Source organism: Penicillium verrucosum, assembly GCF_028828655.1.
Source record: "Penicillium verrucosum strain IBT 35672 chromosome Unknown utg000003l_segment0_segment0, whole genome shotgun sequence".
NCBI classification, from domain to species: Eukaryota; Fungi; Ascomycota; class Eurotiomycetes; order Eurotiales; family Aspergillaceae; genus Penicillium; species Penicillium verrucosum.
Genome location: NW_026643212.1, coordinates 3,949,764 through 3,964,744, shown reverse-complemented (window position 1 = coordinate 3,964,744; position 14,981 = coordinate 3,949,764). Strand labels below are relative to the sequence as shown.

At 47.5% G+C, this 14,981-nt stretch overlaps 6 protein-coding genes across 6 annotated transcripts; 3 read left to right on the top strand and 3 right to left on the bottom strand.

The window, feature by feature from the left end:
• Positions 1–653: 653 nt before the first annotated feature.
• On the bottom strand, positions 654–5,039 carry N7516_009104 (uncharacterized protein; the record flags this gene model as incomplete). The annotated part of the gene is made up of 3 exons (XM_057221823.1): positions 654–1,032; positions 1,100–1,263; positions 1,329–5,039. The coding sequence occupies 3 exons, from the start codon at positions 5,037–5,039 to the stop codon at positions 654–656; spliced, it is 4,254 nt and encodes a 1,417-aa protein (XP_057072095.1).
• A 666-nt stretch (positions 5,040–5,705) lies between these two features.
• Positions 5,706–6,956, top strand: N7516_009103 (bZIP transcription factor; the record flags this gene model as incomplete). Its single annotated transcript, XM_057221822.1, has 3 exons — positions 5,706–5,783; positions 5,851–6,814; positions 6,865–6,956. 3 exons carry the CDS (start codon positions 5,706–5,708, stop codon positions 6,954–6,956), a joined length of 1,134 nt encoding a protein of 377 aa, XP_057072094.1.
• A 433-nt stretch (positions 6,957–7,389) lies between these two features.
• Positions 7,390–8,860, top strand: N7516_009102 (glycoside hydrolase family 71 protein; the record flags this gene model as incomplete). Its single annotated transcript, XM_057221821.1, has 4 exons — positions 7,390–7,411; positions 7,471–7,535; positions 7,584–8,142; positions 8,199–8,860. 4 exons carry the CDS (start codon positions 7,390–7,392, stop codon positions 8,858–8,860), a joined length of 1,308 nt encoding a protein of 435 aa, XP_057072093.1.
• A 209-nt stretch (positions 8,861–9,069) lies between these two features.
• Positions 9,070–10,542, bottom strand: N7516_009101 (Aminoglycoside phosphotransferase; the record flags this gene model as incomplete). Its single annotated transcript, XM_057221820.1, has 1 exon — positions 9,070–10,542. One exon carries the CDS (start codon positions 10,540–10,542, stop codon positions 9,070–9,072), a length of 1,473 nt encoding a protein of 490 aa, XP_057072092.1.
• Positions 10,543–11,322: 780 nt separating this feature from the next.
• N7516_009100 (uncharacterized protein) lies at positions 11,323–11,690 on the top strand (the record flags this gene model as incomplete). Its single annotated transcript, XM_057221819.1, has 2 exons — positions 11,323–11,524; positions 11,584–11,690. The coding sequence occupies 2 exons, from the start codon at positions 11,323–11,325 to the stop codon at positions 11,688–11,690; spliced, it is 309 nt and encodes a 102-aa protein (XP_057072091.1).
• A 562-nt stretch (positions 11,691–12,252) lies between these two features.
• N7516_009099 (protein tyrosine phosphatase-like domain-containing protein) lies at positions 12,253–13,078 on the bottom strand (the record flags this gene model as incomplete). Its single annotated transcript, XM_057221818.1, has 3 exons — positions 12,253–12,326; positions 12,379–12,518; positions 12,594–13,078. The coding sequence occupies 3 exons, from the start codon at positions 13,076–13,078 to the stop codon at positions 12,253–12,255; spliced, it is 699 nt and encodes a 232-aa protein (XP_057072090.1).
• Positions 13,079–14,981: the final 1,903 nt, after the last annotated feature.

The window sequence follows — 14,981 nt, the reverse complement described above, 5'->3', positions numbered from 1 at the left end:
ACCACAATATGTTGTATTGTGGGATCAATGTTGTGATGGAGGAAAGGGAGAGAACTAGTCTACAGGTATGGAAGGAGACAAACATAGATCATGTGACACGTGAGAGAGTTCAACAGATACTATGTGTACTATAGGTGTACTATAGGTACGTAGAGGTCGATATATCTATGAGGTGTATGTATCAGGTGTATGTGAGCTTCAGTTTGAGCCCCGAAACTTGGACCTTCCAACTGTAGCCCCAACACTCTCTCATTGGAATATTGACAGGCAGTAATTTTCACCCTTACTTTTAAGGTATACGGTTAAAGACTTTATAGATATATACTTTAAGGTAATTAATTCTATAGTGCTGGAAAAGTTCATCTTTATTTGAAAAGCCACAAAAAAGCGTAGTATTAGTTGACACGGCCAAGTTAAGTCGGGTTTCGGGCTTTGCGAGCTTTGCGGAACGTTATAAGGAGTTTATAAATGTATTTCTATATCAGCTCTGCTAACAATCTATATGGAGCCTCCGTTACAAAACGTAAATTACAAAAAAATGAAAGATTAATGAATCCACCGGTATACCGATGTTTTTGCGTCAACAGAGTGCCAGGGCAGGCGACCCGTCGGGTTATACCGCCACGTCTTCGCCACTGTAGTCTGGTGGCAACCTAGCTCTCGGCCTTCTTAGTAGCCTTCGTCCTCAACTTCATCATTAAGAACACCAATCCGTAAATACCAAGTACGAAAACAACAACAAGGCCGGCATTCCGCCAGCCAAAGTACTCCTCTGCTAGGTTCAGAGTCTTGAGAAAGTCTCCACCAGTGGTGTACTGGCAAACGCGGCAATCGGCATTTGCATTCGGGTTGAGGAGGTTTGTTCCTACCCCCATACCGGACTGGTAAGTGGCAAGGTATTCACCACAGGTTTGGTTGACTGGTGGGTCAAACATGGCCATTTCATCAGGAGTGCAGACGACGGGTTTGGACCATGTGGTAAAAACCAGCAGGGAGCTCATGAGATAGTTGAAAGGGTCGATATAGTACATCCTGTAGTGACTGAGATTAGAAACTGCGGATGATAATTTGAGGACCCACGAAGGCAAAAGATGCATACCAATATTTCCAAAATGGTTCAATCTGGCTATATGGCACCATAACACCACAAAACGAGACAAGGGTCGTGATGACAAGCGGGTTCACAAGCGATGCGAAGACGGCGTTAGGAGCGTAGGCGGCAATCATCTGTCCAATACCGGTGTAAAGGCACTCGTACATCACCTGGACGTTCTTCTAGTCAGTGTCTTGTTCAAATAACGAGCTCATGAATGCGGGAAAATCCTTACCACCACGAAAAAGACACTGCCAGCATTTCCAGGTGCAGTAGGCAGCCCACAAGTAAAATACCAACAAACATAATAGAGTAAGGCGCAGACGATCAGGTATGGGATCTCCGAGATGATAAGACCAGTAACGAAGGGAGCCCAGTGATACATCTTACTCTTCTTCTCGCGCGTCTCGTAGATATCGCGCCGGTCAATGAAAAGAGGCTGCAGTTGGGAGATGACTCCAGGAGCCACGAAAATGAAATTGAAGACAGTGAAGAGGTTTTTCTGTAGATCTGTCAGGCGATCCCCAATCATCCAGAATGAGAATCCATTGAGTAGTGCGAGGCTTATATGCAGGGCGAACTTGTTGTCGATATACTCGGTGTTTCGGAACAGTGAAATGTTCATGCGATGGGTTACGAGCTTGATCTGAGTCCACATTGAAGCTGCAAACTCGTGACCGTCGTCAGCGGTTCCTGACGGTCTAGCAGCCGCTTCCTTAGCCATCGCATCTAGCTCAGTTGTGAGCTGGTCATGCTCAGGAGACTCTAGCCAGATCTTGTTCCAATCGGCAGTTTCAGAGGCAACACCTGATACCACGTCAATCATATGCTCGGCAGGGTTGGCATCGGGTGGACAGGGTGCTCCATGCCGGCCAAAATAGGTCTTGACAGTACTAGCGTTATCTCCGATATCGCCAAAGTAAACTGTTTTCCCACCCTTGGCGAGTAAGAGAAGTGTATTGAATTGAGCGAAGAGCTGAGCCGACGGCTGGTGGATGGTAACCAAAACGGCTTGTCCGGCCTCGGCCAGTTTGCGTAGGAAGCGAACGATATTGAATGCAGCCTGGCCGTCGAGGCCGGAAGTTGGTTCATCTAGGAAAATAAGAATGCTAGGTTTTGCGACTAGCTCGACCGCAATAGTAAGACGTTTGCGCTGCTCAACGGACAAACCAGCACCCGGACGACCAACAAGCGTGAACTCGAGGTCCCGTAGCTCTAGGAGGTCAATGATAGTGTCCACATAGCGTAACTTCTCATCAGTAGGAGTATTGCGGGGCTGGCGTAGAAGGGCAGAGAAATCTAGGGCCTCACGGACAGTTGCCAAAGACTCGTGGACGTCTAACTGCTCGACATACCCAGCGGAGCGTTGGAAAGAGATAGGAATAGGTCGACCATCAACCAACACCGATCCGTTGATGATTCCGTCGGTCTTGCGCTGGGCAAGGACGTCGAGCAGGGTAGTTTTGCCAGCGCCAGAAGACCCCATAAGGGCACCAAGCATGCCTGGCTTCACGTACCCTTGCACATTATCAAGGAGAACTCGATCTCCCGAAGAAGTCTTGACAGTATAAGTAAGGTTCTGCCAGGTAAAAATGCTTCGGTTGTCGTTGAGTTCCTTTCCGAGGGTTTCTTGTGAGGTGTTTACTCCAGAGTCTGGCAGGGTCTTCATAGAAGCTTGCGATTCCTCATCACTGAGAAGCAGATGCTTCGACTTGTACTCCTGCTCTCGGGGGACGAGTAGGCTGCGAGCACCCTCCCCGGATAATTTCCACCGGGAGGTGAAGAAGATGGTAAGCGCAACGAATAGCACCCACCAAGCGCATATGATGCCGAAGTTCCGCCAGACATGGCTATGGCTGAACGACATAGATGCGAGATATTCACCACCCGTAAGACTAGCTGCACCAGGTGAAGCTCCGCCAACGCCAGCACATGATTGGCCACCTTCCCCATCTGTGTAACCAGGGCCGTTTGGTATGAGGTTCGGCCCAACACACGGGATGGTTGACGCATGGAACTCGTTACCAAGAAGAGCTTCAAATGCATATGCCATGGGGTTGATCCAAAAAAGCCACACAAACCATGGATGCATCTCAGGTTTGACGATCATGTAGCCCATGTAGACAAAACATGCGACAATCATCAGGCCAGAGACCTTGGTGGCGGCGTCAAAGGTGGGAAACGCGGCACCAATTAGTCGAAAGAGGGCTGTCATAGACATGGCCGTCATGAAATTGGTGATCCAGTAGGTGAAGAAGGCTTCTGCAGTGCGGTTCAAGCCAACCATGAAATAGAGAACGAGGCCGAAGTGTGACACTTGAAACAGTAGGACGGGAAAGTCTGCGACGATCTGGGAAATGCAGATGGCGGCGGGATGATACAGAGCAAATGAACGATGCTTGGCTAGAATAGGTCTCCCAGTAAATGAGTCGGTGACTTCCGAGAGAGCGATGAGGGCGTTATATAGGATGGAGAAGAACAGAGCACCACACTTGAGGAACAGACCAGCGGAGTTGTCGGGGGCATTGTAGAAAAGTGATCCTCCCAACAGAGCCTGAATGACTGTAGCGCCTTGCTTCATGATCAGGGTTGCCTTATCACCCCACATGATTTGGTATTGCCGGGTGACTGAGGCTTTAATCTGAGAAAGGAAGTCGGTGGTCACTGGTGAGTTCTCGCGTACTCCCCGATGCTTTTCCCGCGCCACCATCTCCTTGAAAATGGTCGTGTTCTCCGCCGCCTCTTTGCTTTCTGGATAGGAGCATTCCGCCAGCATTCGGGAACTGAAACCGGACGATTCGTAGGCAGCGCGAATAGCGTCAGAAGTCCTAGGAAATTTGGTTTCATATCCTGGTGCAACAATACGCTCTGTTGGAACAGTCACGCCAGTTAGGAAATCAGCTCTGTTAGCACCAGAGGCGCGTCTGAACCCAAGGTTTTCCATAAAAGGCACTGCATCCTGTTGTGGACCATAGAAGATCTGCTTGCCCTCATCAAGGACGAGCACCTTATCAAAATGCTCGTAGATTCCATTACCTGCCTGATAGAGGGTAACGATAGTAGTGATGCCAAGGACGTCAGTCATCGTTCTGATTGCCTTAATCCACTCCAGTGCTGTACTAGCATCGAGACCACGCGTAGAGTTGTCCCAACAGAAAACGCTTGCTCGGGTTGTCAAGCACTCAAGGATGGAAACACGTTTTCTCTCTCCTCCTGAAACGCCTCGAGTAAAGGCGTCTCCCACCTTAGTAGATTCAGCGTGTGAGATACCCACCGACCGCAGCAGAAATTCTTTATTGAGTTGCGCGTACTCCTCTGCCGACTTTATTCCTGGCGGTAAGTGGTACGGGACCTTCATACGGGCGGCGAAGTCGATGGTCTCACCGACGGTCAATGTCGGGAAAAAGATTTCCTCTTCCGTGTTCATGATGATCTGACTGCGGTGTTGCATGGCATTTTCGGCAGACATACTCCCAAACGCAACGTCGCCGCTCACCTCTGCATAGCCACGACGATTGTTTGAGAGCATGCTGAGCAGTGTTGTGCACCCTGATCCGGGGCGGCCAAGGACGAGCAGCATCTCCCCAGGCTTAACACAGCCATAGGAGTTGTCGAGGATTGTTTTCATGGGAAATTTTCCACCGCGATTTCCGAAGAGGTTGAATTGTGAAAGGACATTTTCGTTGAATGTAGCATCACTGCTGATACCTCTGACAGTGAGATTTTTCCAGGTGACTCCAAGTTTCCTGGCTTTCTCGCCATTTTGCTCGTCTCGTTCTTTCAAGCGTTGCAGTTCTTCGGCCATGTGCCACGTTGCTTTGGACTTTGGGGACACGTCTTGTGTCGAAACATGCACGACACCGATATCTGGCGTTTCATCTGGCGATTTCTCTAGGTTGGAGAAATCCTTCGAATCGCTGCCGGTGCTTGACGTGGAGAGCGCCATTGTGAGACTTTTGCTGTTCTCGTCAGTATAGTAGTAGGAAGGGCACAGGATGATATATACGTACTCAGCCACCCAGTTCAGCAGTTATATGAAGGAAGAAACCAACAAGCAAATTGCAACACGATGAAAAAAACTAATAGGTTACATGAGGCTATGGCGAAAGCTGTTCATATAGCTGGGCTTCTATCTAGTTCATGCAGGTACGAATCTGAGTTTTGAGTTGATCCATTGTAATCACTCCGTCTATAAAGTGATATTATTACTTGACCTCGAGTTAGTTTTATGGGGCTAAGTAACTGCATATCCTAGAATGATGAATAAACGGTTTCATCGGAATGAAGATCCATGTGGATTTTCCATACGAGCTGGCAATTATGCCACTCCAGTACCTCCAGTCTTGGAACTACACAGTTGTCTATAACCTGTAGGTATCAAGTCTACCGAAGACCTGTTTATTCATTAAAATAATTTCCATACTCTATATGGGGCGGACATGCGAGGGGCGTATTTTTGATTACTCAACATAACTACATTACAGCACGTCCCGAGACGAGGCTCGGGTTGATGAATAAACAAAGTTGATAGGTTTAGTTAACTACTTTTATCAACGAACACTAGATCCACTTAGTATCATCGGCCACAGGCTAGGACATACCCAAAAAAATCATGGAAGAAAAACACGAGGCAAACGAGGTGGGGAAGAATGGGCGTCCTCGGAAGCTCAATAGCCAACAAGCGATAGAAGTGGGTGTAATGTTGAAAAAGATGTCAAAAGATTTCCAAAAAGTATGCGATGACTGATTCCCGTTAGAGACGCCGTTCACAGCTACGTATGGCGCAGCGAGCGTATCGCATGCGAAAAGAAAACACCACTTGCAACCTGCAGGATCGTGTTCACGAGCTTGAGGATGGCATTGAGAAGCTCAGCCAGTCATTTCTCGGGTTCACTGATCTCCTTTTAGAAACTGGTCTGCTTGAAAAGCAGTCGCACATCACGTTAGCCCTCCGCAAAATAACACAGCAATACCTTGCGCTGGCTGAGACTGGATATGCGGGCCCTCATGAAGGGGAAGCTGTTGGTGCCACTTCATCCACTGCCTTCGACAAGGACGAAACACTTAGTAGCCCAAGGGTGCCGTCGAATGAAAGAGCTCCTATTGGACCCTCATCGACACCGATGGGATGTTCTGAGCTGCCGTCCTTATACCCACAACCACCCCTTTATCAGTGTGAACTGACACCCCCAATCAATGCTTTCATGGCTTCGCGCGCTAATGAGTCGCCCCTTCCGCTATCATCATTACCGGGTCACCCCCCAGACATTTCTCTGGCTAGCTCGATCAAAGACCAACAGTGGACTTTCTCACAGTATCTAGTAAAGGCATGCTGTCAGAATGGGTATCAGCTTCTTGTCGACACCCCGAACGACTTCGTCAAGATTCAAGATGTTTTTGGGACATATTTACCTCCAACCGAGCGCAAGAACTTTATTTCCTGTTTTCATGCTGGAATGCATGACAACACTGGAAACCTTATTGATCTCATGGCCACTGCACTTGCCCCATCGCGTCCCGAGGGGGAATGTTATGCCTCGGAAGGTCTTGCGACCCCAACTGAGGGACTGGGATCCATCTTCGCATCCTCGGCCGGCGAATGGTTAGATGCTAGTGGTGTACAGGGGTTCATCAGCGCGAAGGGATTCTGCACCCAGGAGAATGGTCGCTCATTATCTCGCTCATTTATTTCGTCGCTTCACGTTGCTGCGCTTATTCAATGTGGGTATCTGACGAGGTATAAATTAGCTCCAAAAAACTAATGAATATAGACCTCGCCAATGAGTGTATCTGCTTCGGACATGGTCCTGCTTTTCGACGTCAAACTGTGGAGGCTGCATTGCGCCTGGCAAGAACAATATGAAGCTTCTTGCACCCTTTGCGTAATTTTCAGAACTTGCTTTTCAAAGGACGGGCTGTATAAATAAATGTAGTATATGTTGTTGACAATGAAGTCTATCGCCAGACTCGAGACTGATATTCGCCTGAAGCTGCTTCTTGTTGATCTTCCAGTACGGAGATTCTAGATTTCATCTCTTTACAACCTAAATAAGCATACTGACCATTTTGAAAAGATTCAGTCTGTGTTGCCGCCGCAGATCCAGGTGGCCCAAGATGCGCTGATTCAAGCTGGTCTTGTCGGCGTTTATGAGTCATCTGGGACTCTGCAGGAAGCTGTGTAACCTCTGGTCAGGCCGACACAGCAAATCCTGCTAGATTTGTGAGATCCTTCATACTGATTGCTTCTCGTACTGTACTCATTGAACATTGATTAGGTTTCCGTTGGACCAGGAGCTATGGCTACTACCGCGACCCTAGGTAATTTCCGTTGCCTCCTCCTTTGCCATCTTCAGGTATAGAGCTAACAGAAGCTTTAGGTCCTAGAACTACAACCACTGCGACACAGCCAACCAGAAGCAAGGCTGTTTTCGCACACTACATGGTATGTTGCATTTACTTACTTTACTAGATATTTTCTAACTTCTAGTAGGTCGGTTCAATGACTGCAGACGAGGCTGTCACCGATGTCAATCTTGCTATGGGTGCTGGCTTTGATGGCTTCGCCCTGAACACTCACACTATCAGCCCTTCTGATACTTGGAACACCAATGCACTCGATTACTTATTTGATGCAGCCTCTGTAACCAGCTTCAAACTTTTTATTTCGTTCGACATGAGCTGGGGTCTTGAAGTTACCCAGCTGGCATCTTTCTTAGCCCCATATGCGACCCACAGCGCATATTACAAGGTTGACGGCAAGGCATTCGTGAGCACATATACCGGTGGCACCATTTCGAATGATCAATGGGACACAGGCTTCATTCAGCCACTCACATCAGCTTACAGCATCACGCCGTATTTTGTTCCTAACTTTGACGACTTCTCCGGATATCCAAATGGAGTTTTCAGAGCATACCCAATTCTGGATGGGGTCTACAGTTGGGAGTCCGCATGGCCCTCTCCTGGTAACACCCCAGCCAATGTCAGCGATAGTGTGGACTCGGCAGCTTTTCAGGAAGCGCATTCCGCTGGTAAAACCTACATGATGCGTAAGATTCCCCAATCAATATTGAAACTTTGATTACTAAACACACCTCTTTCACAGCCATGTCCCCTTATCAGTTCAAATATATTGGTAGCGGGCAGAACTGGTATCGTGTTGGCGAGGTGAATCTACCCCAGCGCATGGCTCAAGCCCTGCAGCTACAGCCTGACTTTTTGGAGGTTATCACATGGAATGACGCTGGCGAGAGCCACAATGTTGGTACATTTTGGGAAGAGCAGATTGCAGGAAGCAACATTGGGGACTACGCAAACGGATTTGACCACACGGGCTGGCTACAAATCATCACTCCGTTTATCAAGGCATACAAAGCCGGTGCAACAAGCCTCTCGCAGATAGAACCCCCTGGTACCAAGCCAGTCGGTGCGCTTTGGTATCGCACGCTTTTGACGAGTGCCAGCTGTTCATCTTCGATTGCGAACTATCAGTCTGCACAGGATGCCGTCAACTTCGCTGTTATCCTTCCTTCAACAGGATATACCATCAATGTTTATAGCAACATCAAGCTTATTGGCAGCTTTGCGGGCGTTAAAGGCCTGAACTATAACAGTGTTTTGGGACTTGCTGTTGGCGGTGGGCAGATGATTCAGGTTGTGGATGCGTCGAATGAAGTTATTTCTTCGGCCACTGGCACTAAGAATGTTCTGGCCCAGAGTCCTAATTCTACATGCAACTGGAACTATGAAGTTGTGGGCCTGTCTTGAAGAGGATATGCTGAAGGGTGGTGGAATTTTATCCAATCATCGGTTGTTTCTAGTTTGATAGTGCATATTATCGTAACCTGCGAGCCTCGGCCACCCCGTGCCAGGTCGGACTGTGGTAGAAGAATGGTTTCCAGGCTTATTGTAGATCATTGCTAGCATATAGGTTCTTCTAGAGTACAACGCGAAAAGCTTCTAGAACAACCAAGCAATTACTCCACCCACTCGCAATCGTATGCACGAGTATACTCATCCGGGTCCCAAGCAAGAGGTCTCGTGTCCATCTCTTCAAACTTTAGCTTTACACATTCATCTATATACTCCTTTTCTTCGAGTGTCAAGAGATTAAGCCTCTCCTTCCAAGCATTGTCAGGGACAAGGGTTTGAGTCGGGCCAAAGAATCGCTGGTCAATTTTCTGCCAATAGATCAAGTCGAAAGCAAAATTATTCCGTGCGGCATACATGACCCAGAAGTTGCCGCTCTTCCAACTGTCTCGCATTGGGCCAGAGAGACGCTGAGTCTGGATAAGTTGACCGGCGCGGATTGCCTCATCCTCGCAATCGTTCATGGCTTGAAGAAATGTTTCAAGTCGCTTATCATATTGTATGCACCAGTCGTCGAGGCCTTTAGACCAATATTCCGGCTTTTCGAGAAGAAGCCACCAAGGTGGTGCATGAGAAAATTCGACAGGGGCGGTGTATGTAAACTCCCAGTCCACCACTCCGATAATGTTCTCAGCTTCATCGACGAGAACATTCTCTGGTCGGAAGTCATCGCACCAGATTGGAAATGGGCCAGTCTCATGGCGCAACCATTTCTCTCTCAATTCCTGGTCTCGGATGAGTCTTCGGAAGAGAAGTCGCGCCACGAATTTTCGCCGGCAGTCATCCTCCGAGTCAATAGCATCGTTCCTTTGACTTATCAGGTGTGAAAGTTGCAGTTCCGCCAGTGCGTCAAAGTAGGACGATGCTTCAGAGTACGCGCTATTCGGTATTTTCGATCGAGGTACTGTTCTTAGTTGCACAACTTCATTCATGGAATATGATAAGGGCCGACCCAATACCTTCCACGTCATATCTTTCGGGTCAAGTCCCATAGATCCTATCTTGCTGAGCGTAAGAATAGACAGCGAAAGAATGATTTTGGCCAATTTTCTGTAGAGGTCTCCCAGCCTGCCCATGTTGAGGTTGAGATTCAGGACTGGACGGACGGTTGGATCTGATTCCGGATTCTCAAGAAGCCTGCAGATACTCTGTTTGTGCTCGACATATTCCATGATCATAAAAGGACCTAGGTTCGCGGGACTCTCTTTCTTCTGTCCCCAGCGAGAGATTGAAGGCACCGGAATCGAAATATTGTGTGATTTTTGGGTTTGTTCCAAAATGAACTGCATGACCCTGACTTCGTTGTGGACTTTCTCCTCAGGAAACATCACAATACCAGGGAATGGGAACCTGATAATAGTGGTGGTGTTATCGGTAAATATCATCCGAAAGCAGACATTGAATCCACCCAACGCGAAGATATCAAAGTCGCACCATTCCCGAGGATAAAAATGGGTTGCAAGAAAGCGACCAACTGCATTAAAGGGGTCATCATCTTCCTGGAGATACTTATACCAGCGTTTGTAGATAATCGTCCCTCTTTCCCAGGCTTGATTGTCGTAAGCAAGACGTGGCTTCATTGTGGTATAGAATCATCAGGACGAATGACAGATTTTCAGGTGGAGAAACAAACTTGATTCAAAACCCTTTGAATGGATTGAAACATTCATGGGGACTGGATGGTGTGTAAGGGGGAATACGGGATATAGGCCTAATAGTTCAAGAAGCTTGATTACTGAGCCGGTAAAAGCAAATAAAGCACCTCCTCCACAAAGAAGCACTTCGCCGGCTTTACAACCACATACACGGGCCCCACCAAAGTGTAGTGGTTGTGGAGAAATAGGACATAAAATCAATAGGTGTCTAGCTAGATAGATGATTTTAGTATATTTAATTCAATGGCGTTCTGGTTGAGATATTTATATTTGTAAATAGTAGGTTGGGATGGTAGTGAAATCAAGAAGCAGGTGGCCACTTCGATTATGTAATACTTAGGGGCCCAGTTGTACGTTGTACTTAAAGCGGCAAGATCTCAGCACTAATACGGAAAGAGAACGCCAAGAAGTGAGGGAACCCATGGATCAAGTATGTATCTCGAGGAAACCACTAAACCGGCATCAGAGGCGAAAACTAGAACGTTAAATCGACAAACTCGCCCAATCCTGTCGTGTGCCAGTTTATTCACAAACTTGCTTTCTATACATACTTCGTCATTGAAACCAAGGATTTGCTTTTGTATAAAGACTAGAATTGCCTCTCTAAACCCGAACCTTTTCATTCCCTTTGAAGCCACCTGTACAACACTGCTATTACTCTCACCATTCTCACGCGAAGAGCTTCCAGATCTAATATAAACAATAATGACCTCGATTATCACCTCCATCAAGGACCTTATTACCTCCGTATTTGAGGTGATATTCTCTGTGGTTAAGAACACGCTAGGTTCGGGGTATCAGTTACTCCTGGCTTTCGTCGACTTCTTCGCCGGTATTCCAAAGATGTTAGAGCATATAGTGAAGGGCAGTTCGGAAGCTGTAGGCGGAGTCAGGACATTCATTACCAGTGAGTTTCTTATGTCTGACGATTCGGGGAAAGACCAAGCTAATGATTCGTGTAAAAAGGTAACATCGTCATTATAGCTATGATCGCTCTCGGCAGTTATGGCTACCTGGTATATCTACGCCGTGAAGGTCGCCCGGTGCAAGATGGGACCAAGAAGTTGAATTAGGGAATAATAGCCATTTGATACTTTAATGAGAAATTTGGGTTTGAATTGAAGAATGCTACGTCTTGAGGAGTCTTCAGCGAAAAAAAAGCTCGACGTGTTGTGTGATATTTCAATGTCGTGTTCTCCTCATTAATCTTGGAACCAGTTCCTTTTTCTTCGCCTAGTACTAGTACCCGAGAATGAGTCGCCTTCAGCGCGGACTGCTTGCTTAGGCAGTTTGGCGGACTTCTTTCAAGGTCCTTGGTGAACTCTAAGGTGGAAGGAATGGATATCATGTCGTTCTGATAGAGGTAGAATGAGGTACCCTTGAGCCAAAAAGGTATGTTCTTAAGAATTGTTGAAATTATGATCGTCTATACCCCTCTGGGCTAGAAGTTGACTCCAGTCAATATTATTGAACACGAACGTAAAGCTAGTCCCCACCCTCAGGGACCCCCGGGTCCCAAATATGATGGACCCTTGCATTATTTTTTGAACGCCGGGCTGGCTATAAATCAGGTCGTCTTTTCGTTTCCCACTCAGTTTATTCAAATTTATGTTGTGCTGCACGTGGCTGAGCTGTCTAATCAGCTCTCTTCTTGCCGCGCATAATCTTGCGTCTTTGGGCAATCATATGCGTGTACAGGACATAAGATCCTGGTAGGTAGTCAGTAACCGGTACTATGAACACTGTAAAAGAACAACGTACCAGGCACATAGATTACGAGAATCGCAATCAAAAGGTAACGGAAAAGCGGGCTCAGCTCGCCCGCAGGACCAAGGGCCTGGAAGATAAGCGTGCACTCGCTCGAGATACCAATTGGGTAGAAAATGTAGAAAGTGTTGTATCTAGTCAATGCGAAACTCATCAGCGCATTGAACATGGTAGCCACGCAGGGGGAGAAAAGGAAAAACAAGACTTACCGCAACCAAGTCCACCAGCTCGGGACCGAGTTCCCAGACAAAGTAATAGCGAAGAAACCGTAACGGATAACCTCCGTAATTCCCCAAGCAAAAACACACCCCAGATACGCATAATCACCCAACTGGGTATCCCGCCCAGCACCAACAATCTCCCCACCAAATTGCGCCATAATCCCCCATACCAACAGGAGCCGGCTAGAAACCTGCATGGCAGTCGTCACGAACGGCGCGCGCACGAGGCCTACCACGCTGTGCACGACTTCCAGCAGGGCGAGGGACTGCGTGACCAGCAGTAGCGGGGAGAAAGTCTGGCCGAAGACCTTGGGGAGAGTTTTGGTCGAGACATGGGCTGGGAGGAGGGAGGCCGTGTAGACGACACAGGTGCCCCAGGCGAGGAGATTGAGAGTGTTGTAGGTGAAGAGGTAGGCTTTTGTTAGACCCGAAGAGCCGGAGCGCGGGGCGCTTGATGCTTTGGTTGAGGCCATTCTTGACCGGAATTGTTTCTCGTCGGTCTCGTGAGGTATTTTGGTGATGATGTTGCCCTGGATGGAGGAACTGGAAACGTTGATTTGGTTGGGAAGCTTGCGATCAACAAAAAAACGGACCGAGGTCACGGTCCATTACGTAAGCATTCTGGAAGAGCCCTGGAGCCAGCGAAGAAGCTGTGGAGAAAAAGCATGTTTGGGATCTGGGGTATATATGGCACATCTTTGTTTTGTTGTCTGTTGGGTTTCTATGCATAATTTTATTGAGGTTATAATAGGTATCACTATAACTTTGATATTCCTAGCGATCGGGAGCTACATGCTACTTAGGCTATTAACTAGCTAATCACCCTTTCAAGAAATCGGCCATGCAGTCTCTTTGTTCTTTAGCCCGAATATAACCCATAACCGGGTTGTCGGACTCGGATATATCTCCTCTACAAGTCTAAGGTCTAGGCTAAGTGAAATTTTTAGAAGCTCTCTGTTGAGGAATAGTCGATGTGATTCGCCGAAGGCAATCGAGCGCAGAGACTGACAGCCAAGCGGATGGCTTCCTATATAGGCGCCCTTGGCTACCAGGGATACAAAGACTAGCCGGCCCCGCGGTGTAAAACTGCATGTTCTAGTCCGAACTACTGCAACAGGCTACCTGCCATCTCGTATTGCCGGCAGCAAACATGCGTAGTCTGCGCTATTTTGGACTTGACTTGTTTGGGTGGCATGTCCGAGGCTAGATGAGCATATGGGGAGATATCGGAGGGATTGTTGTTTGATGCTTTCGGATTTGTGATAGCGGTTAATTCACATGTTTCTCGGTGAACTTAGCGAGAAAATCATCCTGCGTCAGCCAGAAGTACTTGAATTTATAGTCCAATTGATTCCCCGGTGTAACCAGAGATTGATACATATTAATTACCGAACGCGACGAACTCAAATGAAATTTGCATGTTTCGCATTTGGACTCGTACTACAGCAGCTATTCTCATCTCTGTTGTATGTTGTACGCAACCCGGCAGCGGTTGATGGGTGTATGCATTCTGACATCATGGGCGAGGCTATGATGTCGCCCTGCATATGCCTTAAGCCTGTTAAGGACGTAAAACGAGACCTGTCAGCACTTGGGTCGGAAGTATAGAATTTTCTAAGCTCCGCAGACATGGGGAGAGAGTCCTTGCACAATGGAATTCTTTAGGGTACACAAAGTCGAAAGAATACCGCATGTATGTAATTTGAAGTAATTTGAAGTAATTTAAAAGTAATTTGAAGTAATTGACGTAATTTGCCGACACGCTAAAATGACATCAGCGGCTGGTGTGGGCTACACTACCGCCCCATCTCATGATGTCATGGCAAACTATCACCAATTCTAATTGGTGGGTGATGGTGGAGAATGTGTTAGAGCCAACCACTTGGCGTAAAAACCAGGGGCAAGGAGATGCACACATGCCCCCATTCCTCTATATAAACAAAGATGGCTGCGGTTCGCGAATGTGGACATATTCCACTTCAATTGACATCTAGCTAGCCTCTATGTCTGTCCTTTCATACGGAACTCAAACCGCGAAAGTTATCCTGAAAAAAAAGCAACAACGAAAAAGAAAAAAAGGAAACCGCCAAAACACCCATCGTCATCGGTGACAGCATATTCCCTCGTGTTTTATAGCCCAGCAATATTACCCCCCTTTCGTCCCCTCCGAGAAAGGAAAAAAAAGACCGTGGAGCCCTAGACTTCTACATTGGTCGTTCAACTTGCTGTCACCGAGTACGTCAGATGAGAAATGCATGCAACATACAATCAGAACGAGTCCCGGGTTAATTGAACACGGTCCTTGAGGGTCCAGACCAACTGGATCAGGTTCTATCTGCGCACTTGGCCCAAGTCAATCGTGCTTCCCTGCTGTAC